General features: G+C 50.1%; 3 protein-coding genes across 6 annotated transcripts in view; 2 read left to right on the plus strand and 1 right to left on the minus strand.

Moving 5' to 3' along the window:
* Positions 1-12,869, plus strand: part of GRHL1 (grainyhead like transcription factor 1) — a 33,290-nt gene extending 20,421 nt beyond the window's left edge. For 2 of the 4 annotated variants that reach the window (XM_085543948.1, XM_085543949.1), the window contains exons 9-16: positions 52-210; positions 3,205-3,256; positions 5,431-5,570; positions 6,974-7,011; positions 7,108-7,196; positions 8,649-8,734; positions 9,957-10,021; positions 11,135-12,869. In XM_085543948.1, the coding sequence (XP_085400074.1) occupies positions 52-210; positions 3,205-3,256; positions 5,431-5,570; positions 6,974-7,011; positions 7,108-7,196; positions 8,649-8,734; positions 9,957-10,021; positions 11,135-11,249 (744 nt within the window). In that variant the 3' untranslated portion in view covers positions 11,250-12,869. Of the gene's footprint in view, positions 1-51; positions 211-3,204; positions 3,293-5,430; positions 5,571-6,973; positions 7,012-7,107; positions 7,197-8,648; positions 8,735-9,956; positions 10,022-11,134 lie in introns of all 4 variants that reach the window. The other 2 variants (XM_015859472.3, XM_015859471.2) reach the window with 1 other exon arrangement.
* A 1,487-nt stretch (positions 12,870-14,356) lies between these two features.
* KLF11 (KLF transcription factor 11) lies at positions 14,357-21,048 on the plus strand. The gene is made up of 4 exons (XM_015859469.3): positions 14,357-14,494; positions 15,389-15,643; positions 16,866-17,850; positions 19,526-21,048. Exons 1-4 carry the CDS (start codon positions 14,447-14,449, stop codon positions 19,846-19,848), a joined length of 1,611 nt encoding a protein of 536 aa, XP_015714955.2. The 5' UTR covers positions 14,357-14,446; the 3' UTR covers positions 19,849-21,048.
* Positions 21,049-22,508: 1,460 nt separating this feature from the next.
* On the minus strand, positions 22,509-26,083 carry CYS1 (cystin 1). Its single transcript, XM_015859470.3, has 3 exons — positions 25,456-26,083; positions 24,442-24,494; positions 22,509-23,302 (listed from the first exon to the last, which is right to left on the minus strand). Exons 1-3 carry the CDS (start codon positions 25,606-25,608, stop codon positions 23,197-23,199), a joined length of 312 nt encoding a protein of 103 aa, XP_015714956.3. The 5' UTR covers positions 25,609-26,083; the 3' UTR covers positions 22,509-23,196.
* Positions 26,084-26,087: the final 4 nt, after the last annotated feature.

A 26,087-nucleotide genomic window follows, 5' to 3' on the forward strand; every position in this document is an offset into this window, starting at 1 on the left:
TAGTCTGCTCCATGTGTGTCACTGCTGAGTACTGTATTACCTCTTCTGCAGGTTTTCATCTCCGTGAACTGCCTCAGCACAGACTTTTCCTCTCAGAAAGGAGTTAAAGGCCTGCCCCTGAATCTTCAGATCGACACCTACAGCTACAACAACAGGAGTAATAAACCTGTGCACCGTGCCTACTGCCAGATTAAAGTCTTCTGTGACAAGGTAAGCGTGGCTCAGTGTGCATATGGCACTTTGGGAAAGGCTGCTCCTCAGCTTAGGGGGCTTTTGTTTGAACAGTGCAATTGGTACGGGCAAGTGAAGGCATTCATTTTTGCCCAAGTTGTACCACATCATCCCTTGTAATATCTTTGTGTTTTCTTATTACGCTTTTCTTTTGCTATCAAGTTGACCCTTCTGTGAGCACAAAATGGAGCTGTTCTCATTGTGGCCCTATGGGATACTGCCGTGTAGTGAAGTCTGTTGACAGGCTGGATAGGTGCTGTAGTTTGACTCTTCTGCCTCATGCATTTAACACCTCAAGAATTAATACCTTGCTTAGTCATGGATCACCTGAAGCAGTGAAGGAAGCTACAGGAGCTGAGCTGAAAGCACTTGTAAGAGCTTCTCTGGGTTTGTGAAGAAGGATTTCTCAGTTATTGTAACCTTCTCCCCTCTGAACAATCTTTCAAGGGAGGATAGCAAGTGATATGCAGTGTTACAGAGCTCCAGAGCTCTCCTGGCTGGCATGAGTGCTGCATAGCTTCCCCTGTCCCTCTGTTGATCACTGGGAGCTGTGCTGAACTTCTGCCTTGCTGACACTGTACTTGGCTGGGGCCTGTCTTTGCATCCAGCCTCTCTTCATCAGATGGACTGTTTGTGAGATCTCACACACCTCTGCAGCCCCAGGTCTGAGAAAGGCTGACACCCTCCCTCTGGAGGCCTGAACTAGCAGGCATTGGTCTCATCATCTGCAGTCTTTCTTTAGCCTGCAACTGGAAAATGAGTGTCTCGTTTCATTTTCTCTGTCCCTATCTATGGAGCCCTCTAGTCTGCCTCTGTTAATAGCACCCTAGTAAATAACCCTGCCATGTTTTATTGTTCATTTTTGTTTTTAAACAGAATCATAAAATCATTAAGGTTGGAAAAGGCCACTAAGATAATCATATCCACCTTCCCCTATAGCCACATCCCTCAGTGCCGCAGCTCCATGGTTCTTGAACACCTTCAGGGATGGTGACTCCATCACCTCCCTGGGCAGCCTGTGCCACTGCCTCAACACTGATGCCATTCTGTAGTTCATTGCAGTGCAAGCATTGTTTAGACTTGTCACAGAAGTGCTTGGGCTACCAGGGATGGGGGTGATCCCCCAAAGGAAGACCTCTGGGGCATGGCTGAGTGCTACATGGGCAAGGGGTGATTAAATACATGCTCTCACAAACTGTTGTTGATGGTGTCCTCCAGGAGCTGCCATTGGGAGGGTTTTTATGGGGTGCTGAAACCAGTGAGATGTTGTTGAAAGAAGATGTCATGGAGGTGATGCAGCTGGGTGGGTACAGGCTGTGCTGGTGCAGATTGCCTGAGAGGGGACAACACTTTCTGCCTCTGCCCCAGCCCAGTAAATCCCTCCTAGAGTTGCTATTGCTTCTGCAGTGAGCAGCTTCTCCTATTAGATCTCTTCTTCTCTGACCTACTTCATGAACCTCACAGCAAGGAGACAAGAGACACCAAGGGGCAGCCCCAAGGACCTGTGAGAAGTGGTATCTCTCCAGCCCCCCCTGCATGCCATGGGTCACAGCTCGAGCCTCCAGCTGGCTCTCAACAGTGACGTGCTGTTTTTAGACCCCTTTGGCTCAGTGTCCCTTTTGCTCTCATGTCTCCACATCCCTTTGCCCTAGTTTCCACAAACAAGAGAGTAGCAGAAGTCTCTTGTAGTAACGTTTCTCCACCAGCTAAGCATCCTCACCGCACTGTCAGATGTGGAGACATGCTGGGCACGTGGACAGGATGCCCAGCTGCTGGCTGGGGTGAGCCTGTCCCACTGGGCAGCTGCTCCACATTGTGGGCAGGCTGCCAGAGCCCTACCTAAACAAGAGGGGCTGGGGACATCTTCGAGCATGTCTGTTGTACCCGGCACGTAGGCAGGAGAAAGGCAGCCCAGCGGTGTCCTGAAGACTGTGCCATATTGACTGTGTCACAGCTTTGCACTCTCTCCCTGTGCAGCTGTTGCTTATCGTGTAAGCTGTGTTTTGCTGCAGGAGGGAGGAACGATGGCTCTCCAGAGCACAGCTTCCCTTTGACAGCTCAAGAACCCGTTATATGAGGGAGGAGAAATAACAGAGAAAAGTCCTGCAGCCTTTAATATGTTGGCAAGAGTGTGAAATCTTGTATTTCAGGCTGGTGAGGAAGTTGGGCAAACCTTTTTCTTATGAGCATACTTACTCCATAACTGCAGAATATGGGATTCCAATATCCTAAGTCATTTTTAGTTTTTCCTTCCCCCTGGCTCCTGGTAACAAGCTGACAAACCAGAAAAGCAGCTGAGGTGATGCAGGGACTCATGGAGAACCAGCTGACTGTATAACAGAGCTCTGTGACCGTGCAGTAATGGACAGGTCAAAGGAGGTTTCCTCAAAACACTTATAAATCCTGCCAGTGGATCTGAACATTCCTCTGCTCCGCACAAGGATGCGGGTGTGTTACTGGCAGCTCTGCAGGGCTAGAAAGAAGTAGCGATGGCTTCCTGTAATTCCTCTGTGGACAGATAACTGTTAGCCTGTTTTAGAGGAAGGCAGAGCTTGTGTGCTCCATCTGGGGCAGTGGTCTGATGGCAGCACTGAATTTAATTTTGGGTAGCTACTTTGGGCTGGTCACTTCCTGCAGCTGGCTGTGTGACATCCCTATCCTAACCCACAGTCATGTGGGATTCTGTTCAGAGCTGGAGGAAGGAAAGTGATTCTCTGTTCTATTCTAGCTGTCTGCATCTACCTTAACCGTGTGTCCCCACACACCGAGTGCCAGGAGCTTGGTGGGCAGCAACTCAGCTTGGTCTCTGTGGCTTCTACCGCAGCCCAGTGCTGATGCAAAGGAAAGAAATAAATAATGCCTACTTGAAAGCGGTGGATGTCTACAGCTTTAGACTATAGAGGCTTGTATAGCTGCTGCTGACTCCAGGTGCAACATTCCTCCTCACTTCTGCTTCCCTTCATCTCTTGGCAGGGTGCAGAAAGGAAGATCAGGGATGAAGAACGAAAGCAGAGCAAAAGAAAAGGCAAGTGCACTGACCCCAGCTCTCAGTTGAATGCCTGTAAGTAGAAACTATTCCACGAGTATTTTAAATATTAGATCTCACTTTGGCTACAAATAATTGATGTACTAGTACTCTTAAGTCAATTTTTTTTTTATTCCCTGTGGAGTTGGTTTTGTTTTAAGCTGTTTTTTATGGATCATTAATTGCATTGAACAAGTTACTGAGTCATTTAGGACTTACATAGTTTTTTTTTAGGACTTACATAGTTTTTTCCTGTCCAAGACAGGATTCTGGTACACATTTAGCTGCAGTTGAAGTGGTGAGGTGTGTGTGATGTCTGGATACTTGCTGCAGCCCCTGTAGATTTAGGTGTCCATAAGAACTGGAGCTTCCAACTTGATCTTAAACTTAAGCCTTAATGTATGTTGGAAGGTGCTTTCAGCTGTGCAGCAACATGGTGGCAGCCTTGGGTCTGTGCCTCCCAGCTCAGCGCTCACTCTTCCATTGTGAAGCCATCCTTATTCACTATCTTCAGTAGAAATGGTTTCCATACATGTGAGTGATGTGAAGATCTCAGCATTCTCAGTAGACAAAGGCTGTGGAGCTGCCTCCTGCCGAGTATCTTCCCTTTAGCCGCAGCAGGTGAGGTCTGTGTATCTTGACTGCAGCAGATCCCGTGCTCTGATGGCTTGTTATTGGCTAACAGAGCTGCTTAGAGAACGCATCTCCCTATGCTTCATTTAATGGGGCAGGCGTGTGCTCTTCCTTTGCTTGTCAGAGCTGTGCTATTAACAGTCCAACCGGTTGGACAAGCATGCAGCTCACAGCTTGTTGGGCAGGATTTTCCTGACGCAGCAGGTACAGGCTGCTGGAGCTGCTTCAGAAGAACATAGTGCTCTGAGGGAACCCTTTTGCTCAAGGGCAGACGTTGAAGGGATGTGTTTTGATTCTCTTATCCCTATGTAGAAGGCAGCTTTAGCACACTGCTAGCATTTCACAAACATAGTTGCCCCGTTGGCTCTCAGAAGATTGCTGGAAGGGGAGAACTCAGTTTCAGTCCCGATTTCCAGGATCTCATGATTGTTCAGAAGCTGCTTTCTAGTGAGAATTTCCTAAGCTTGGACTTAACCTGGAGAGCCCTTGATTTCCTTGGAAAATACAATGCCCCGCTGTTTGGATTTTACGTGAGGAGTTTTTAATTGCTGTAAAGACATAAGCTGTTGTACCCACCTCTGGGGTTACTGATACCTCTTGCATGCAGACTCAGCAACAGCAGAAACTTTGACTTTTGGTCAAAACAGTTATTTTACAGGGATCAAACAGTGTTAGAAAAGTCAGGTTTACAAGGCAAAAGGTGTTTATTTCTGACCGGAGACTTGAGAGTTCACCTCACTGCTTTGCTTGCAGTTGGTTTGACTCCAAGCGTAAGAGTTTCCATGTGGTAATTAAGTGGAAATCTGTGGTTCTGACATGATCGTATCAGAACAGCAGTTGGAGGCACCTCCTGCCTCACTCTCTCCCAAATGGGCTTTTGTGGGCGCCTTGTGTCACTTCACTGGTGCGTGGTGAGAGCCGAAGTCCGCTGTGGGAGATGGTGCTGGTGGGGGATGGCAGCCTGGGAGTGACCAGTGTGAACGATGAAGAAAAACATAAATGAAGAAGAATGGAAATGCAACTCGTGAGCAGATTTGGACATCTCTTTAGAGCAAACGTGCTTTTTAGTACTGACTTTGGAGAGGTGCCCAGCTGTGTGGGTGGCAGCCTGTTTCCTTCTTTCTCTTCTTTCTGGTGTGGGGAAATTCAGCAGCCCGTTGTGGGGGATTGGTTTGGCAGAAGGGACAGGGGGGCTTTAAACAGCTTTTGTTCTTTGTTCCACTTGGTATATGGAAGACCTAGGCTTTTCTGTTGGAGTTGGTGGTCAGACCACCCTGCAGCCCAGCTCAATACTCAAATGGAGTCACATCACTTAGATGGAATTTGTTCTCTGCTCTTCTGTTGGAGTCCAGGCCCTCACTCAAGACAACCCAGGTTCAAACTCCTCCACTACGGAAGCTTCTCCCTTTGACCCTGACTACAGGGTCAGACAGCCTCGTGTGTGCCTTTTAAACGATATAGGAAAGCTTCAACCTCATCATTGCCTACACCATCCTCACTGTCTGTACTGTCCTCTGATCCAGCCTTTGCTCTCTCTCCAGTTTCCGATGTCAAAGTGCCAATGCTTCCCTCACACAAGCGGACAGACATCACTATCTTCAAGCCCTTCATGGATTTAGACACTCAGCCAGTCCTCTTCATTCCCGATGTTCACTTTGCAAATCTGCAGCGTGGTGCTCACGTAAGTAAAGCCTGTGGGTGTGGGGGTGAGGAGTGCTATGGGGTGTATTTGCAATGAGTCTCGGATGTTGTGTGTTTGTGCTAAATATGAAATACCAGACTGTCTGCACTGATGCTGTAAACAAACACAGGCTGAGTCTTACATGAGCAAGAGACGTTGATCTTAGATGTGTTGGCTGGACTTAACTGGGGATGTTTTCTGAATAAATTATTTTCCTGTGAGCTACTGTTGTTGAGAACCTGAAATGATTTTTTTCCAAAGCATTTCCAGCTGAGAGTTCACAGAAGGAACTGCAGGCTGGTTTTCTCTTGTAAAGCCTGCTGGCTTTTTGCTGTGCTGCTGTAGATTTCAGGCTGCTGCAGAGTGAGAAGCTGTTCTGTGGAGCTGGCAAGCATGTCAGCCCTGTGATCTGCTGCCAGAGCACCCTGCCCCAGCATTCCTGGAAAGTCCCAGCTGACAGGAAGCTGGAAGGGAAAAAATGAGTGCAATTGAATTTCAAAATCTTCGGTCTTGCTGTGTTTAGAGTTGTGACATGCTCTAATAGAATATCAGCAGTACTTTTTTAAGACGGTCGCCTCAGTTCCTAACAGAGAATCAGAATAAACTGGGATCCACTAAGAACTTTTCTGTACCTTATCCTACAACAGATGCAGTTTTAAATGCTATTCAAAGACTGCATTAGCTCAGACAGAGAACTCTTGTGCATTCCCGTCCTTAGCATTTGAGATCCTTCCATTTTCTCTGTAGGAAAAGTGGTAAAGAAAGTACTTAGTGGCTTCTGGAAGATTGAGTCTAAGTGTTGTTTGATACAGAGTTGAAAGATAAAGAGGAAATGAATTCCAGTTCTGGGTAAAGTTTGCACAACCCTGAGCAAAAGTATTATCTGTTTATTAAAATGAAGGCGATGGTTTCTAGCTTGGATCAAAGGATCTTACTTGTAGTAGTAAACAGTAGCATGTCTGGCTCCCTTCTTGACAGCCCCTTTCTCCCCTGTAGCCTTGTGCTGTGCTTATGAGTCAGCTGAACAAGGGAGCCAACTGCCTTTCCCCTCTGTTTCCTACCATGTGTTTAGGGGTTCTCTCTTCTAGAACAAAAACTTGTCACTGTTGAACCTTTGCTTGTGTGGGATACAGCAGAATTGCTCAATTGCAGTGACTCTTCAGTGTAAACAAATCTATGGCAATAAAGCTGCTGTTAGCAGTTAACACTTGAAGGGAAATATATTGCTGGCAGGGCCGTGTTATGCCAGCCAAATGGTATGTCATCATGTGACTTTGTTTTGCAGAGTTCACACTACTAAGTTTTCTCAGAGGACAAAATACCCTTTGAGGTTCTCAGTAGCTAGTTAAATCGATGTATGTTTTTCTGCATATTTCAAGAGAATCTCTTCTTTGTTTTAAAAGGTCCTTCCTGTTGCTTCTGAAGAGCTGGAAGGTGAAAGGTAAGAGTTGTGCTCTTTCAGACTCCCGAAGCTTTGCCCTTGGGAAGGAGCTAATACCCTGTAATTGTGGCTGATGTTTTGCTCTATCAATGACAGCTCCAACCTGAAGAGAGGAGGTTACATTGGCGAAGAGGACTTCATTGCTACTCCAAACAAAATGGCTAGAATGGAAGAACCAAAAAGAGGTATTACTTCCTCCTTTCAAAGACCGCGTCATCAGTGTGCTTGTCCATCAGGGTAGGGAGATGCCTCTGAGATTTTATTCTTCAATATACTGACCTTCTGGTTTTGACAAATAACAAAATGAACGTGTGTAAGACTGTAGTTCAGTTTCACAAACCTTTTTGCCATGGGAGAATTTTTGGGGTTTTTCTGGCAGAAATGAGCAAAATGAGAGCATATTTTGTTTATTTTAAGCCTATTTTCTGTCTTTGTGGAGTTGGATGGTACTGTGGTGTCATGGAAGAAAATGAGATCCCTTGTGGAGGAGGTATAGGGGATTGACTGCCTGATGACAGCTGTGAATGTGAAGACCAGGACAAAGCTTAAGGGATTAAAAGATGAAGATTAAACTTGCTAGGTTTAACCTTTGCCACCTTGCAAGTTTGACCTGAATAGGGCTGTACTTTGATAGTCTGTGTAAACTAATTCAAGATGATGGATTTTATAAAAGGAAGTGTGTGAACTCTTGGTTTCTCTTGACTGTGTGCAATAAAATGAGACCCATGGGATTATCTGTAGTTTGACTGCTCTGGCGTCCTACCTGTGCTGTTACTGAGAGTGTTTGTGCTCTCTTCGTTTTAAAATCTACAATTTTTGTTCTGAATCTCCTAGCAAAGGAAATCAAGGTGTCGTGCTGTCCTTAGCTCACCTTGGTCATCTTAGACCAGTAATTGCACAGTATTGCAGGCGTGTCAAAGGCGTGTAGCTAATGAACCCTTGTAAACAATCCAGCTTGCAGTACCTAGTCATTAGAAGATGGATTAAAGGCAGCAAAGCCGTTCAAGTCCAAGCTTTTTTGCTCTTACGGCTTATTCCTCAGCCTAAATGCAGTTTTTAATGAGGCTGATGTTACATACAATGACTCTGCAAGCTTGAGAACGCTAGAGATACTTACCTCATTGGGTGTCTTATTCTTTGGTCCCCCTCCTAGCAGGAAAAAGAGCATGTGGTTAATGTCAGCTGAGATGGAGCGGGTATTCCTCACATGTGGCATGGAGGGGGAAGGCAGATGAGATGGTGTAGGAGGAGAGGGGCAGTGTACAAATAAATATATGATGGTGTCTGTCAAGTTGGTTAATTGTGAAAAACCTTATGGTAGGTAATTTGGGAGATACGAAGGAGCGCTAGATTCTCAAAGCTCCATGTTTTGCATCCCTCCTTTCTGGGTTTTAAATGTAATCTTTCAAAATGTGAAGAAGATATCAGGTAGTGAAAAACTTGACGTGTTTGACATGTAAGTACATAGTATTTTTGTACATGAACAGTGCCTTGTGAGCTAACCTAGCTGTACCTCTTCAGAGTATAGAAGGTGTACGTATGTACTTCTCTTCATTAGACCTTTAGTCTGTATTGCTCCTTACTTAGCCATGAGAATGGACTGTGCAGTTAATTCCTGTCTGTGATTTGCTTTTCAGTGTTGCTTTATGTCCGAAAAGAATCAGAGGAAGTCTTTGATGCACTTATGTTAAAGACACCATCTCTGAAAGGCCTGATGGAAGCCGTAAGTACGAAGGCTGCTTTGTAGTCCTTGCCTCCTGCTTGAGAAAAAGCAAGTGGCCCAGTCAGTGTGTGATGGAAAATCATAGGATTTATAATTATGCTGATTGTAGTTGTGTCCGTGTATCTCTGCTGCTTCTGGAAACGATGCAGAAGGCCAATGCTCTTTCAGTGAAGGGGAAATTAATGTAAATAATGCTTCAGTTCATTGTTGAAGGGGCTTTTGGAAGCTTCCTGTTTAAGCATCTTATTCCACACACATGAGATCTGGGTATAAGAAGGTGTTTCTTAACCTTCCTTGAAAATCTGAGCTGAAGAGCTGCACACTGTTAGGCACTGCTGGAAAGACAGACCTCTGGGCTCGCTCTGTATGCAGGTCCTGTTCTGGGCACGTGGCAGCAGCAAGCAGTTTGTAGGTCTTTTCCTTGAGGAAAAAACAGTCAATGGGCTCCCACTTGGAATGTCCTTTGTGTCAGAGATAAGAGCTGAATCAGGAGGTGGAGTAATTTCTAGAGCATGTTCAATGGCTTGGGTTTATTTCTGTCTGAAGGCCTTGTTTGGGGGCCTGCCTTCCCCTCTGCAGGCTTCCAGAGAGGAGTTCTTTCAAAGCCCCAGCTTAGAACAGAGCAGTGTGCTTTGAACTGTTCTATGCATCTGTGCACGCAAGCGTGAAATTATACTCTGGTGCTTGCCTTCCAAAATAGCTTTCCACAACTCCTGCAGCTTTAATGCTGCAGGGGAAGTACAGAGCTTAACTCTGGGGAATGATGTAATGCTTGGCACTAGCTCAGAATTGCCATTTCTGATTGTCATTCTGTGACTAATGCCTCGTGGAGGCTTGGAGGACAGAGGCCTCAGAAGGCAATACCTGGCTGTGCAGCCTTCTTTGGGACCAGAGACGGCTCTGTAACACAAGACCCTTTCCTGCCCATGGTGCTTCATAGTATGATGTTCTTGGCCTGTTCTCTGCAAATGTGGGTGAGGAACAGGAGGCAGAAGATAATTCTATTGATGGATAATTGTGAGAGCAGCTCAAGCAGACACCAGAGAGCCCAGAGGGGGTGCAGTGTTGTTCTCTCTGTGTAGCTCTTTGTTGAGTCAGCAGGGAGCTGCTAGATCAAGAATCAGTGCCCGTGTTTAGATCATAACTGAGTGTTTTGCACTGAAGTGAAGGGCAGTCTTAGCAGCCTCCCTGCTTTACAGGTGTTTTCTTTCTTCTCTTCTAGATATCTGACAAGTACGATGTTCCATTTGATAAAATAGGAAAAATCTTCAAGAAATGTAAAAAAGGGTGAGTATGTGTCCTTGGAGCGGCTCTGAGAACGTCAGCTCTGTGTGTATGCAGATGTCATTTGTGTGTGTGTGTGTGTGTGTGTGTTCAGGCCCTGAACTAATCCTGTTCCAGTGTAACTCATAGAGCACTAAAGCATAAAGGTCCTGTAGAGCTCAACAGTTGGACTCGCTCTATAAATGCAAGTCACTGGGCTTCGAGTTGGCTGCTATTTGAATCAGACTTGATCATGCCAGAGAAGAGTTCTGTTTGTGCAAAGGCCCCAAGTGACAAAGAACCTACCTGAACCCATGCGAAATTGTTTATAGACAGTTCTCACTGTCTATATTTGGCTGTGGTTACTTAACCTGGGTCTTTTTGTGTGCTACACTGCAGAGAGCTCTGCTTGTGAAATACCCATTCCCTGCAAAGGCCACAGTCCTTGAGTTCATAGTTGAGTTCATGAACGTGCCTTTATTTTTCCTGTTAGTAATTTTCATGGCCCTTCTCCAAAGTCACTTCAGTTTCTTTACTTCATCCCCCCCAAGTCCCTCTGCCCAGGAGCATTAAGCCCTTTAATCACCTTTGCAATGTAATTTCAAGCAGTAGAAGTGCTTTTGTAGCAGAATTGCCACACCAGAATAACAGCAAGAGTTTGGAATCGGTGGTAGCTAAAGCAGCACTGAGGACAGCTCTGTGTGTTTGGGTGTGCACACGCTTTTGTACACACACTTACAAATACATGTTCATTCTGGCAAGTAAAAGTGGCCACATATTGGCTGTTTCTTCAGTGTGGACTCTGTGGGGGTTATTTAAAACTGCTGATTATTTATAACTGTCAAACAAACCAGTTAAGAGCCCCACGGCTGCCAAAGCGTGTTCAGCATCTGATGGGATTTGTGCCATTCCTGAGATCCCCTTCCCTCCCAGTTCCCTTCATGCTTTCCTTCAGCTGGGAAGCTGCAGCCCTTGGTGGCAGGTCTGAGTGATAAGAGCAGCTAGATTTGCTATGGCAGGTGAAGGTTCAGTCCATCTTACCTCTGGACAGTCTCAGTGCTCTGAGGTCTGAGTGTGGCTTTGCTGGCTTCGGCCTTTAGAACTCTAATATTTCCCCACCTTATCTTATTGTTCCAGAATCCTGGTCAACATGGATGATAACATTGTGAAACACTATTCCAATGAAGATACCTTCCAGTTGCAGATCGAAGAAGTCGGAGGATCTTACAAGCTGACTCTCACTGAGATCTAAGATCACGGATCCTCTGTGGATGTGAAGCACGGATCTCGAGTGATCATCTTCCCATAATGTCGTGTGTTGGGTAAAACACCGCTCGCCTTCTCCAGGAGCAAGTCAGGGGTTGACTTGTGCTGGGGATCAGAGAGGTGTTTCTGCTCGATACCTTTGTGTCTCTGTTCTTTCTAGAGAACGTTGTAATGCTCATGACCTTATTTGCACTTGAAACCCGTGAGCAAAGAACAGCAATTAAATAGAGCGTGTATAAAAGACTAGTAGATAAGGGAGGGGAAACCCTTGGAAGGTGGCCTTTTAGAGCGGTGATGTCTTATTTATCTATTCAGCACCCACGATTTGAGCCCGTTATCAGCTGAGAGCGTATTACTGGACTGTTTTTTGTTAGGTAGAGCTGCCAAACTACTGACTGAAACTGGTAGGAACTGCGTGCAGGTAGGAGAAAAGTCATCACGATGTTTACTCTTTGTCAGGGCAGGCTGTCGGAATCACGTGTGTCAATGGGGGGGAACGTAATACTGCCTTGCTTATGAAGAACTCGCCTTAGTAACTGTGTGAACTCTCATCAGATGAAGCTATGTTGTATATAAGTGCAATATATTTTTGAAGGTTTGTAAATGTGTACATAACAAGTGATATATAATATATATAAAATACGGTGTTTGTGTATATATACCATGAATATATGCAAAGAAGCCCATCTAAAAGGATGCCATAGACAGAGAAAACAGATATTTAACGTAGCTATTTAAGAAAAAGGACGAAGCCTTAACATGCACCAAAGGTGAGCACACATGGGTACGTTCGTAGAACGCACACAGACCTTGTTCAACATGCATTTTCCTGTGTGGAGGGAAGGGGAGCAGCTCTCCCCGACCCCTCTGGACAGCAGGGTGCTGCAGACATGTATCATGTGGCACTGAGCTGGTGGGAGAAGCAATGAGGGCAGCTGGTAGCAGCACTCGGCCTGGGCCTGGCTGCCAGAAACCTCCACAAACAGCCACGGCAGCAGGTTCTATAGTGCTTACACATCGTGCCTTTGAGCTTAGGAAGAAGGAAAGGTGCCCTCTGGTTAGCAGCACACAGTAATGGCTGCACTGCAGGGTGGGATGTGAGCAGGTAGGAAGCACTGGGACTGTGGGATTTATGCTCTGGCCATCCCCATGCAGGCACACAGAGCATCCCATCCCTCCTCCCCTCTCTCAGCACCACTAACAGCCTGCTGGGCCTGCAGTGCCATCAGGCCTCCCTTGTGAGATACGGGCACCACCACAAGGGACGTTTATAAAGCTGATAGATGGAATACGTGTATCTCGTCACATCTGTATTGAAAATGGAAGTTGTATTACAGAAACTCAGTCTGGGCTGCGGGAAGTAGTTTAGGGTCTCCATAGGGGTAGGGTTGACTCAAGCATTATTTCTTTTTTACTGTAATGAAGTATGTGAACTTAAACCTGCTGATTGTTTCCCTCTGAGGCTCTATGGGACGCGGGTCTTCTCACTGTAGCAGCAACCTCGTGGTACGTGTTACGGAACCGATTTGTTTGGTTTTTGCCTGCTGTTTTTTAATTGAAAAAGGATTTTAAAGCAAGCCATTAAATTTTATATGTTCATTTCTAACGCTGAGTCGGTCTTATGCGCAATGAGCACGACTGCCTTCCCCGGCATCTCCCACATGACACATGGAGGGGCAGCTGGGGCTGAGGGAGGCGCTGGAGCGGCTGCAGAGCAGGGAGCGTTTGGGCGGCACCTGAGACCTGGGTATCACAGAATTGTAGGGGTTGGAAGGGACCTCTAGAGATCATCGAGTCCTACCCCCCTGCCAAAGCAGGCTCCCTACACCATGTCACACAGGTAGGCGTCCAGGTGGGTCTTGAATATCTCCAGAGAAGGAGACTCCACCACCTCCCTGGGCAGCCTGTTCCAGTGCTCCGTCACCCGCACTGTAAAGAAGTTCTTCCGCACATTCATGTGGAACTTCCTATGCTGTACTTTCATCCCATTACCCCTAGTCCTGTCCCCACGCACTACTGAAAATAGACCAGCCTCACCACTATGGCTCCCACACCTCAGGTATTTATAAACCTGGATCAAGTCCCCTCTCAGCCTTCTTTTCTCAAGGCTAAACAGACCCAGTTCCCTAAGTCTCTCCTCATAGGGGAGATGCTCCAGGCCCTTCACCATCTTAGTGGCCCTCCGCTGGACTCTTTCCAAGAGATCCCTGTCTTTTTTGTACTGGGGAGCCCAGAACTCCAAACTGGGGGTTTGGATCCGGCAGTGCTGTGTGGATCCCGGGCTGTCCGTCCGGCCCCATGACGCTGTGTCCCACCGCCAGCAGCTCATGGCGGAGGCAGCCTCGTGTCCCGGCCCCTTTTCCCCCATCCCAGCCCCCACCTTGGCATCCTCCCGTGCAGGGCCGGGCCCCGTGTGGGTGTTTGTGCCGCAGGGCAGGGCCGGGCACGGAGCTCATCGCCGGTACGTAACGGGGGGCTGCTCCTGGGAGCGGCCGTGTATGTAGTGGTGAGATCCTGGAACAGGCTGCCCAGGGAGGTTGTGGATGCCCCGTCCTTGGAGGTGTTCAAGACCAGGTTGGACGGGGCCCTGGGCAACCTGATCTAGTAAAGGTGTATGTTTGGTGGCCCTGCCAGGCAGGGGGGTTGGAACTACATGATCCTTGAGGTCCCTTCCAACCCGGGTCATTCTGTGGTTCTCTAACGCGGACACGGGTCTGTCAGATGGCAGTGGGCGCCCCGCATCCCCCCCCCCCGCACCCCACGTGCACCCCTGCACGCACACGATGGGCGTGGAGCTCGTTCCCGGCTCCGCCCCGCCCCGCCCCCGCCCCACCCCGGGCATTCCCGGCCGCCGTCCCGCCCATCCCCGACCTTTCCCCCACTTTCCATCTCCCGCCGCCCAGGGCCGCGCCCACGCACCGCCCCCCCGGCTCCCCCCTATGGCAGCCGCCATCAGCCGCCTCCCGTTGGCCGCATGCGGTGGTTGCCGGGCTCCCATTGGCTCCCATTGGCGGACGGAGCCCGTCCCGCCCGCGCTGTCTGCTGAGCGCGGGAGCGGCGTGTCGGCCCCGCGGGCGGGGAAGGGAAGGAGGCGGGGCGGTGCCGTGCTGTGCCGGCTGTGTGCTGCTCTGCGAGCCGCTCTGTCCGTGCCGCCTCACGGCTTCCCGCTCGCACCGACCCGCCATGCACGGCTCCGCTTCGCCCTGCCCGGACATGGGAGATGCGGCCGCGGTGAGCGACGCGGGGACCCTTAGTTTCCCCTCAGGGAGGCGGGGGGCGGCCGGAGCCGTTAGCTGAGGGGACGGGGGGGGTCGGGGCCGGTGCGTGAGGTGTGGGGCCGTTATCCGGGGGGATGGGGCCGTTATCCGGGGGATGGGGCCGTTATCCGGGGGGCTGGGGCCGTTATCCAGGCGGGGTGACGCGGGGACACACGTCCCGGCCGCGAGGCGTCGCGTGGAGTCCCCGCCCGGCCGAGCGGAGGAGGCGATGTCACGTATCCGTATCGTGGCGGCCCCACTACGTGAGTCAGTGGCGGAGCTCAGCGCCCCGATGACATGAGGCGGTTCCCTCGGTGCTGCGGGCTGTGGCGCCGCCGGCTGCTTTCAGCCCCCCTTCCCCTCCCTATGGCTGCAGGGTTTGCCTGTGCCCTGGGGTTTCCTGTGCTGGGTGTGCTGCCCGCCGTGTGTGCACAGCCAGCTCCTGCCCTTTGGGAGCAGCCCTGCTGTGCTCCACCAGCTCCTCGCCTTGTTCCCTGTGATTCCCCGCTCTCTTTGCCGGCGGTAAAACTAAAGCTGGCAATGCTTGTGCAAAGCGTGGTGCCCGCGGGCGGAGATGAGGGCACGGGCAGCACCAAGTGTGTTTTCCACATGCTCCGGCGATGAGATTAGTGCTAATGAGCAGCCATCTTCTGCGGCCGGCAGGCAGCCTTGTCTAAACAAGGTCGGAAGTTCTTCCCTTATAGCTCGTATGAAGCTGGCAGGGGGAGGGTGAGAGCAGAGCTGATGGGTGAAAGCCTGGCTGCAGGGATCTGTTTCAGCTGACCTTCATGGTGAGCAGACAGCGTGTGGGTGGCGTCAGCTTTGTGTTCTGCCTCGTGCTAATAGCCTGTAATGCGATTACATCCAGGTTGACATCGTGGATATCTACGAATCCATCCGGGAGCGGCAGCGCCACGACAGCGAGCGCTCGAGCTGCAGCACCTTGGAGCAGAATGACATCGAAGCCGTCGAGGCGCTTGTTTGTATGAGCTCCTGGGGGCAAAGACTGCAGAAAGGTGACATATTAAAGATAAGGCCCCTCACACCCTTCTCGGATTCGGGAGATTTCACAACGCACGCTGAGGCCACTTCGGAGTTACCAAAGGATTATTTGTCTACACTGGTAAGGAAGGTGTGACTGCAGAGTGTGTGATACCTGTATGGTACATCCCTGTTGTCACTTGGCTAAGATACCCCTCCTATGTGACCCTGCAGAGATTGCTGGTAATGGGGCTCGTGCCCAGCACCGCATCTGGGGGTCCCTGAGGAGGAGACCCCAGCCCCTGCCCTCGGCTCTGTGCTCCATCAGCTGCACGGCACAGAAGTGCTGCCTGGCTCTTGGAGCATTTAGAGCACAAAAGGCAGAAGGAGCCTCAGTGATTCAGCGCTGACTTACCTGAAGGCCTTTATGAAGGCTCTTGACGGCATTAGGCCTCGCACTGATGGCTGGTACAGGTTACAATTATGAAACAGCAGATCTAATTGGTTTTTATGCTGTGCATTGGCCCGCTCTGGCTGATGAACATCCATTGAATCACAGTTGGGTTTTTTGTTTTTTTTTTTTTGTTTCAATTTATGTTGCAATAAAAGTAGATTAAAAAAGACAAGACTATCATTTGTGTTTTAGAAGGCTAGGACCTGTTTCAGCCAGCTGGCTTTTAACATGCAGTTACGTCACAGAAAGGGAATAGGAGAGACAAGAAGGCTGAGATGATGCAGCAAGTGGCTGGTGGAGCTCTGCTGTTATCCTGCTGTCACTCAGTGTGGGACTGTGAGCTGCCCAGCAGACAGGAATTGGGCTGGGATTGCAGTGCTAAGAGGGGGAGGAGAGGTGGCAGTACAGGGGTGTGTGAGGGGGTGGAAGAGCAGTTCCACTTGTGTGTATCTTGGGAATAGCCAGCAGCTGCTGGAGGAATCGTTATTTAAAGATCTTAAATTATTGAAGTATCATTTATAATTAAATTAAAGATAAAAATATCCAAGTCTTACTGGAACATTGAAGCTCACGTGGTACAGTACTGCTGTCTATTGCTTGTCCGTCTGTGTCATCAGCCTCTTACATCTGCGCCCATTGCTGGGAGAAGATATGAGAGGGTTTGTGTAGTGCACTGGGTAGAACACAATATTTAATGTAGGTCTGCAGTCTGCCTCATTGCCTTCCTTTTATTAATTAGTGTATTTCTGAGCCTGTTCTGAATGACCATCAGATGAGGCAATGCAGCTTTAATTGCTTTCCCCAAGAAGCGGTTTCTGAGGAGCAGGTGTGATTTCCTTTTTGCACTGCAGGCTGTGTATAATGGTGTGGTGCATTAGCAGCGTTGTGTAACAGTGCTTTCTTTCCACAGTGCATGACCCCTCCGCACAGCCCCGACTTTGTGGACATGTCTGCCGCCGTGCTGCTCCCCTCGCAGGTCACTTACTCCAAGCCCAGGACCGTCATGGCAAACACGGCCGCCTGCTCGGTCACATCCACCACCAACACGACTCCTGCAGCCAAGCCGTCCGTTCTGAGTGTGGACAGGCAGTGTGAGCAGAGGGCGGCCCTCGTGGAAGCCTCTGCCCCTCAGCCTTGCAGGGCCATGGTGACCAGCGTCATACGGCACACGGCTGACAGCTCTGCTTACCACCACAGAGCAGAGAAGGCAAAGGCAGCTCCAGGCTGTGGGACTTCAGGGGAGCAGCGTGGAGCTGAGGACCGAAGCCATTCCAGCCTGTCACAGGACACGTGTGCTGCCGATGCTTTAATTAACAAGGCCTCCCTGGTGCACCAGCCATGTGCGGCTGACTGCAGTGATGTGGTGCCCAGCAAGGCACAGCTTCCAATCCGACCTGTTTCTCCACAGACCCACTTACCAAAGAGTTGCGAGGATGACTTGCAAACAAGAGCTACCCCAGTGACACCGGTCCCTGTGTCGAGCCCCCAGGTCCTCTGTCAAATGATCCCTTTGAGCGGACAGAGTGGTGTGATTAATGCCTATGTCAAACCTTCAGCTCCAACCATCTCGGCTCCCATGAAACCTATTTTACCGCAGACGGCTCCGCTTTCTCAACCCGTGCTCGTGGGATCTTCTGTGCCTCAGGGGACCGTCATGTTGGTTCTTCCACAGACTGCTGTCGCACCGACGCCGCAGTGCCCGCAAACAGTAATGACTGTTGGGAACACCAAGCTCCTGCCCCTCGCTCCTGCCCCCGTGTTCATTGCTTCTGGTCAAAGCTGCGCCCCCCAGATGGACTTTTCGAGACGGAGGAATTACGTTTGCATCTTCCCCGGGTGCAAGAAAACCTATTTCAAGAGCTCCCACCTCAAAGCCCACCTTCGTACCCACACTGGTGTGTAACGTGGGGTGAGCTGTCGTTGGGGTGCTCAAGGGTGCGTGGCAGCGGGTGGGAAAGGAAAGGGGCAGGTGGTCGGGGATCTTGTGCTCATCTGGGAGAGGAGCAGAATGCTCATTCTCCACGGGCAAGCAAAACAAAACAGACTTTGTTCTGAGACCTCAGCCGACCCCGTAGCGTTGGTTGAGTTTCACATGCTTTAGTTGGAGCAAAGCTTTGCCCTCTGTGTGCATGTGTTTAGATTGGAGTGGAACTCTGCCAGCTGGACTGGATTGCAGAGAATTGTGCAAGTCTTTATTTTGAGCGTGGAGGGCTCTGGTGTGAGCAATCCACAGTGCAGGTAGTTGTTCTTAGTTTGCATGTGAATGAAAGAAAAGGAACATTCCAATACGACCAATACCACTACGATTAGAATTCCTAGAGTTTTGGCCAGGCTAAATAGGTGTGTGTTAAGATTTTGGGCCACAGCGTTAGGAAGTCGAGCTCCTGCAGGGATGTAACTGGTTTTATGTTAGGTAACTGTAAGTTATAATCACTGTGATTTGTTCCATAACATCTGGTTAGCGTAGAGGCAGTGTAAGTGTGCTCTATCTGTTCTCTTTTAAACTCTCAGATCCCATTAAATCAAAACTAAAGGCTGAGTTCTTGGCAGGGGCTGTTTCTGATGTTGAGGAACGAGCACAGCAGGTGATTGATAAAGAAGAGCTCATCTAAATGTCTTCATTTGTTTTCCCTTTGCTTATTTCCGCCACCCTCTGTGGTTCCATGGCAGGATGTACACCAGTTTGCTAGCTTGTCTGTACAGTTCCTATGAGAACAGAGCTTAAGCTCTGTATGGAGCTGATAATCCTTGTAAACTGGAGCTCAGAGGCAGAATGGTGGTTCTGCTTCTGGTCTGTGGCAGCAGACCTCTCCCTTGGCACGTACCGCTGCTGACCCACCAGGGAAGCCGTGTCTGCAGTGATGTTAAGATGAGCACCCGTGGCTGGGGAAGCACGTGGTCCCATCACTTGCCATCCTGCTGTGCAGCATCAGTGTGCAGAGCAGCAGCAACTTGCTTTTCCTGCTTCATCCCGCTCACTGAGCAGCTATGTGGGCATCGTGCACACTGAGCCTCGCTTGCCATCTGCAGTAAGAACGCAGCTGCTGTGCTGCATCTTTTCTGATGGACTTTTTGTTTGGCTCCAAAGAGTTCCCCAGATTGATGGTAAAGAGTAGATGTTTATCTTGTTTTTCTTGAGGTCTATGGGGGCTGCAGTCAGCAGATGACATTGTTTAGGACAGGTGTGATGTTAAGCAGTCATCCAGCACGAGAAGCTGCTGCTGAAAGCCTTCCTGGCTGCTCTCCTTCCTTGGCATCCAGAGCTCCTGTAGGAGTCTGGGTCTCTGGGCACGTGGGCTGTCTGATGTGTTGCATGGGTGTGCAGGTCACTTGAGCAGGAAGGGATGGAGGGAGTGCTGCAGGGAGCTTGAAGTCCAGCTTTTCTTTTTACCCACAGCATTTGCTCATGATGTGTAGTGCTCATAGAGCTGTGGCCACGTAGGAAGGATGGTCTCAGGGATCAGGTTTTGGTGAAGTCTGTAGTTAATGTTGCTTTTCTTTAAACAAAAGGACACAGCTCTGTGGTAAGACACAGCTTAATGGGAGCTCTCTTCCTTTCACGTTCCGCAGGAGAAAAGCCCTTCAGCTGCAGCTGGGAAGGCTGTGACAAGAAGTTTGCCCGCTCGGATGAACTGTCGCGGCACCGCAGAACTCACACGGGAGAGAAGAAGTTTGCCTGCCCCGTGTGCGAGCGGCGCTTCATGCGCAGCGACCACCTGACCAAGCACACGCGGCGCCACATGGCCACCAAGAAGGTCCCCAGCTGGCAGACGGAGCTGGGCAAACTGAACAGAATCGCCATGACCGAGAAACCGAAAGGCAGCGGCGCTCTGAGTATGCTCATCCCTGTGCCATCCGTCTGCCAGGGCAGCGGGACAAAGCACCTCCTCTAAACTTACTATGAGTCGCACAGAGCTCTGCTGGCTACAACAGGACTGACAGCACGGCCCTCTTCACCCCCTCAGCGTGTTTGTTTGTACATACTTGGGTTCTCTTCATTGTAGTTAATAATGCTAGGGGAGAAATGGATGCTGTGTCCTCATCCTTTTGTTTGTGTGTTGGATGTTTGGGCGGATGCAATCACCAGCACTTCAGGAAGGCAGGACTCTTTTGAAATGATTTTGGCTATAGGTTTAAACAAGTCAATAGGTTTAAACAAGTCAACGCGCATTGCTTGCTGTTAATATTTGGATGGACAGTGCAACAGGGTGATTTTCAATTTTTGATACTAGTGTTTTCTATACCAAATATATTTTGTATTTATTCCTTTGGATCTTCGTATGCAGGCTGACTTGCCCTGCGTTAGTAGAGTTGTGCAGGATGAAACCCGGGGCTTTGGGAGCTACTTTCCTGTAAGCCCAACCAAATGCATTCGGTGCATTGTGTGAGCGTGTAATGCTCAGAAATGCGGTGCTGGGGATTTCACGCTTCTGGATTCTGGTCCTGCAGTAGATGGGTGCTGTTAGACCCTCCTTGTGCAGCTGCTGTTGGATGTTGGATAGTTTGAGATAACAGCGAGCTCAAAACCAACCCAACAAAACCACCCTAGAATGACTTTCAGAAATGTTGGAATCCTCAGCACTGCATCAGTTCATACTCTTTGCAAGTGGAAGCTGTTGTGGCTACTAGGAAAGCTTGACACACTGCGTGTTCCTGGGTCCCAACTCTGCCCAAGCAAAGCACTGGGGAGCCAGGCTGCTCTGCTGGATGTAGAAGCACAGATGCTGTTCAGCAGCTTTGACACTAAAAACGACGCTTTACTTTCAGCCCCACAAAATCAGAGTATTAAAGTCTACTGAAAGGTAGCAAAAATGGCAGGATAAGGTGTGAGCAATTAGCTGGGTCCGTGTTTGCATTTTGTTTTAAATACAGGAGAAATGGAACATGAGGTTTACGCATTGTGGATGCTGATGCACCTCATAGAAAATTATTCCAGGCTTTTGATGACCCGCATCAAAGCACCAGGACAAATACTGGTCATGTCTTAAGAAACAGCCACCTTTGTCAGCTCGATGATGCTCTTCACGTGGCCTTACACTTCACAGTACTTTGTATCAAATCACCCTTTTCTATTAAACGAGATGCTCTCCCTCTTGGCTGCATTTTCTTTTCATGCCACGTGTAAATGTGACTGAGGAGTGCGATGGGTGGCTGCAGAGCTCTGTGCTGTGTGCTGGCTCAGCAGCCCTTGTACAGGTGGGTATATGTGTGTGCTGCGAGGTGCCAGCTGCTGTTTTGCTGGCCAAATCTCACCTGTTATGAAGTGTTTCAACCTCCGGGACTCTTATCTTCAACCTCTCCTATATTGAACTTATTTGGGTGCTGGACAGGGACTTGTTGTTCACCTGGATGTGCAAAATGCAGGTCTGTAGGGATGCACTGATCTCCTGCATGGCTTTGTTCTAAACACAGGCCTTGTTTCTCATTGTGGGCAGTGCGCTGTTCTCATTTAGACAGACTTGCTGATCTCAGCACTCCCCTGAAATCAGCAGGGGCCTTTTGCAGTTGAAAGCTGAATCTGTCATTCTTTTTTTACACTTAGCTCTGTAGTTATAATTAATGGTAACAAGTTTTTGGCCCGCACCGGAGCGTTGTGCTGGGTGTACTGAAGTGCTGCGCCTCACCTTTAAAACACCCACGCCCTGCTTGTGTGCTGCACCATCATCCCACGGGCAGCAGACGTGCTGGGGAGTGTGTGCACATGCAGCTCTGTGCTCCCCCCTGGCAGCGAATGCTTGCACTGTGTATGGTGCAGAAAGGAAGACTTTGCTCTTTTTTGCTCAGAAGTTCCTACATCAGGAAGTTTGGCTTTTGGTTGCTACTGCAACACGTTTATAACCTGGGAGGATCCTTTATTACTCAGGTCTTATTTGTCCAGCACCAAAAATCAGTAGTTTTGTTTCATACAGCTGGACAGACAGGAGCTGCAGTCTTTGCACCTACGACTTCTACCTAATAACTACAGATTGCTTCACTTATATACTGAGACCTTGAAAGAAAATCTTATCTTGTTCTAGACGCAGAAACATTTGACTCCTGCTTAAGGCAGGTCGTGGCCAGGAAAAGGCAAACTCACACATGCAGGAGCAGCGGATGATGAGTCAGGAAATGGCAGCGCATGGGCTGAGGAAGCTGTAGACAACTGAGGATGCCGTGACACCTCAGCCGCGCTCACAGCCATCACAGAGTGCTGTGGGATGGCTCCTCCGCGGGGCGCGTTGGCACTGAGGCAGTTACTTTCATGATCAGTTTCTTCCTCCAGCAAACACGGGCTCCCTCAGTGTCTGCCTCAGTTCTGGAGCGTGGGAGAAGGAAATTGGGTAACGCTCACTTCCTGGTGTGTGCAGATGGCCACGAGCGCATCTCATACACGCACACAGAGCCTGCCCTTCCCTGGAACAGCTTTTCTTTTAGATGAGAAGAACGCTTCAGATTCTATTTTCTCCCTTGTGATCTCTCTGGAGTCTGCTCCAGCCACGGGCCCAAACCTCACTATTTCTGCTCCCTCCAAGAAGTGCCTGCATTCAAAACAGGCTTTTTTGTTCCAGGAGACTCTGCTTCAAACCACTACTGTGGCCTTTATTGAAAGGTATGTAGCATACAGGTCCATATACTTGCACAAATATCTGGAATGACAAAGATGTCATAATACAGCATCTTAAGATGTATTATGTATTATTTCCTCTTGCACTCACACTCTGTATTTCATCTGACGCCTTGAATGCTTCAGCTAAAGACAGAAATTAGAAAGATTTTTCTCCTTCTGATAAGAAGCAGCTGCTCATGATACATTAAGACACAGGTAAAACAAAGGCAGAAACCCTGCAACTTCCCTGCTGCACAGGGAGCACAGAAAGCATTATTTTCTTCAGAGACCCAGCCCTTCTGTTTTACTTTGGACCAGCTAAGGATACAATGCAGTGATTTTTTCTGCCAGGGAGCAGAAATGCATCCGAGCTTGCTGCATTTCACAGCATGCTCCCAAAGTCTGATCTAATTGGAGTGATCTTGCTGTATTTTCTTCCTGCCAGGACAAGTCAAAGGTCTTCTTCCCTCAAAGCCCCACATCTCAACAAAACTCTAGTAAATCTAGTAAAAAAGCCATTTCAGAAGGAGCTTCGAGATGCTGATTCTCAAGGTGTGCTCTTTTTGGTCTGGCTCCTTGCACAGCTCCGCACCATCCCAGGCATTGCACTGTTCCACTGGCAGCTCTGCTGCTCCAGATACGCCCCGCGTGGAGCTCAGCAGCCGTACTCCCGCTCGATGCTGGCCATCAGCTCCTCTTCTGAGCCATGGTACAAGATGGCCGGGCACCCCACGGGTTGCTTACTGCCCTGCGATGGGCACCTGTGGGTGGAGGGAGCAGGTTATTAAATCATGGGATCATAGAATGGCCTGGGTTGAAAAGGACCACAATGATCATCCAGTTTCAACCCCCCTGCCATGTGCAGGGTCGCCAACCACAGGCTGCCCAGAGCCACATCCAGCCTGGCCTTGAATGCCTTGAACTCCAGCACTCAGGGCTGTGCCCACTGCCCTGGGCAGCTTGTTCCATGCCCACCACCCTCTGGGGCAGAGCCCCAGATTCCTTAACCCCACCTGAACGAGTCCAGTCAGAGCGAGGTGGGATGAATCTAGGCCACTGTTTTTTATCTTTTTGCTGAGGATGGGAAAGTACAGGATTAATCATTAAAATGCCTTCAGCAAGACCTAGCAGCCAAAAAATGGGTCAAAGCCACGCTTGGATAACACTGTGCATGACACAGGGGTTGAGAGCAATTAGAAGATCGTTGTGACATTCCTGAGCCGTGTCATTCCATTGGTTGGACTGTTGGTGTGTGGGAAAAAAAAAAGAGGTAACGTGATATAGCAAAGAACACACACACATTCCCGCTTGGAGGGTGTTCATTAGAGCCCGATTTAGGCGGTTATTTGGTGTCACTCCTCCAGCCTCTATCTCACGTGGCTGCTCTTTTAGGTGACAGCAGGTGCTGGGCACCCTGCTCTGGGTGTCCCTATTGGAGCAGGGGCTGGGCCCAATGGACCCAGAGGGATCTGCCACCCCCACCATGCTGTAGTTCTATGAAGTCTCCTTACCTCTTTTTCTTTCCTCCCTGCTCTTCAGTTTAACACATACCTCAAGGGCAGAGGGGCTGTGTGACAGCCTAGCATTGAAAGGGATCCCTCCTTAGTGCAAGGAGATGGTTTACCAAGCCTTTTAATTTCATCTTGGCTTCTCTAACACGCGCATGAAACTGTTACTAGACCTGGGGACACAGCCAGCATCGCTGTTTGTGGAGGGAAGTGTTCAGGTTTTGTTTGTTGGATGCCCAGAGCAGCAGATCCCCACCTCTCTCCCTTGCTACCTGATGATCCCTGTCTCTAACTGCTGCAGCATGGGAGCTCACATGGGTTCTTAGGGCTCCCGGGTGGCCATGACGGCAACAAAAAGCACAGCAGGGGAAAGGGAAACAGGGGCTACTCACTCGTTGCTGATGTTGTTGTTCTCTGGGTCTGAGGGGCGTCGTGGAGAGGAGGCCTTGGAAAGAATAAACATCACGTGTTTCAGTTATGATGATACAAAGCCGTCTTTGTGTTTCATTAGCCACATTTGCACCCCAACCCACCTCTGGGGTTCCCACCCTGAGAACCCATTCCCAGCACTTCTGGGCAAAGGATGGGCTTGGAAGACAGGCCTTCTTCCCTTTGTGGCTGACTGTGTGTTACGAGCTGTACGTGGTGTGTGGGCAGAAAACAGAATCAATTAGTCATCAGGACGGAGCGGCTCCGGTTAGCAAAAAGTTGCTTCCATCTGCAAAACCAGCTCCCACCTTCTGCGAGGGATCTGTCAGCAGCAGCAGCACCTATTTCACTTGGAGCTCTGAGATCTGCGGGGAAGTGACAAAATGCCACAGCCTGGTGCTTGTTCTTGGGCAGGGGATGGTGTCAAGGATGCCCAGGGATGTGTTGAGGATGTGGCGGGGATGTGCCAGCTCAAAGAGGAGCCGTGCTCTGCTGAGTGATGCTGTGGATTAAACATCCAAGGAGGGGCGGCTTTGGGAGCACAGCTGCAGCACAGCTGCGTGGGTGTGACCGAGGGGGCTGACACTGCTGAATTCGGGCTGTTTTTAAAGACAAGGAGCACTGAGCAGACAGTGCTGGTCCTGCAAGCAGCCCGTTCCGTGCCCACCGCCCTGTGCTGCACGGCCTGCCCCAACCCCCGGCCCCTCCCGACAGCCACAGAGACTGGGCTGTTATTTGGGGCAGGGAAATAAACAAGCAGATCTCCGCTCTCTCTAAAGGAACGTCCGGAAAACCGGAACTATTCTGCGAGAACAGGGAGCCGAGCGCGGTGTTGGAGCGGCCGCTGAGCTCCGAGGAGGCGCCGCGCTCCGGCCCCGAGCTCCACTTGCTCCCCGAGCTCCCCCCGTTCCCCATCACGGACCGAACCGTCCCGGCCCCGCCGCCCTTCGGGACACGCCGGGCACTCGGGCACTCACCTCCGGCTGGGGCTGGGCGGGGCCGGGCGGGGCAGCCTCCAGCTCCGTCCCCGGTGCCCGCCGCTCCTCCGCGGCTGGGAGCGGAGCCGCCTCCTCCTCCTGCCTCGGAGCGCCGCCAACACGGCCCCGCCGGCGGCTGCTGCCGCTGCCCATGGCCGCCACAACACAGACGGGGCCGGAGTCGGAGTCGGGGCCGTCGCCAAGGGCCGCCTCGCTGCGGGGCGGCCCCGAGCCGGGCAGGGAGGGCCGGGCTGGAGGGTGGTGAGGGGCGAGGATGTGGGCAGCGCTGTGACTTTACTACAGCACCAGGGAAGCTTCAGGTTGGATATTAGGAAACATTTCTTAGACACTGAGTGGTGATGCAGCGGCACAGGCTGCACAGGGAGGTGGTGCAGTCACTGAGCCTGGATCTGCTCAGGAACCATGGAGATGTGGCGCTGAGGGCCGTGGTCAGTGGGCACGGTGGGGAATGGCAGCAGCTGCCACAGGAGCGGTGTCATCACCTTCACTGCTGGAAGGCCAGAGAGCCAGGAAGGAGCTCACTCACAGGATAAAAGGAATAACAGGATCCTGCCTCTGTAAGAACCCAAACACAGCCTGCAGAGCTTTATTTTCTCAGGCTTCTGTTCCCA

This window comes from Coturnix japonica, chromosome 3 (genome assembly GCF_054131305.1).
Source record: "Coturnix japonica strain WE chromosome 3, WE-NBRP24, whole genome shotgun sequence".
Classification (NCBI taxonomy): Eukaryota; Metazoa; Chordata; class Aves; order Galliformes; family Phasianidae; genus Coturnix; species Coturnix japonica.

What these genes read in the sequence shown, in the direction of transcription:
- CYS1 (XM_015859470.3), bottom strand. Translation starts at nt 25,608, where the DNA reads ATGGGCAGCGGCAGCAGCCGCCGGCGGGGCCGTGTTGGCGGCGCTCCG. An exon ending in CCGCCCAGCCCCAGCCGGAG is followed by an intron (nt 24,495 to 25,455) that starts GTGAGTGCCCGA and finishes ATTCTTTCCAAG; the next exon opens with GCCTCCTCTCCACGACGCCC. An exon ending in AACAACAACATCAGCAACGA is followed by an intron (nt 23,303 to 24,441) that starts GTGAGTAGCCCC and finishes CTCCACCCACAG; the next exon opens with GTGCCCATCGCAGGGCAGTA.
- KLF11 (XM_015859469.3), top strand. Translation starts at nt 14,447, where the DNA reads ATGCACGGCTCCGCTTCGCCCTGCCCGGACATGGGAGATGCGGCCGCG. An exon ending in AGGATTATTTGTCTACACTG is followed by an intron (nt 15,644 to 16,865) that starts GTAAGGAAGGTG and finishes TTCTTTCCACAG; the next exon opens with TGCATGACCCCTCCGCACAG. An exon ending in CCACCTTCGTACCCACACTG is followed by an intron (nt 17,851 to 19,525) that starts GTGTGTAACGTG and finishes CACGTTCCGCAG; the next exon opens with GAGAAAAGCCCTTCAGCTGC.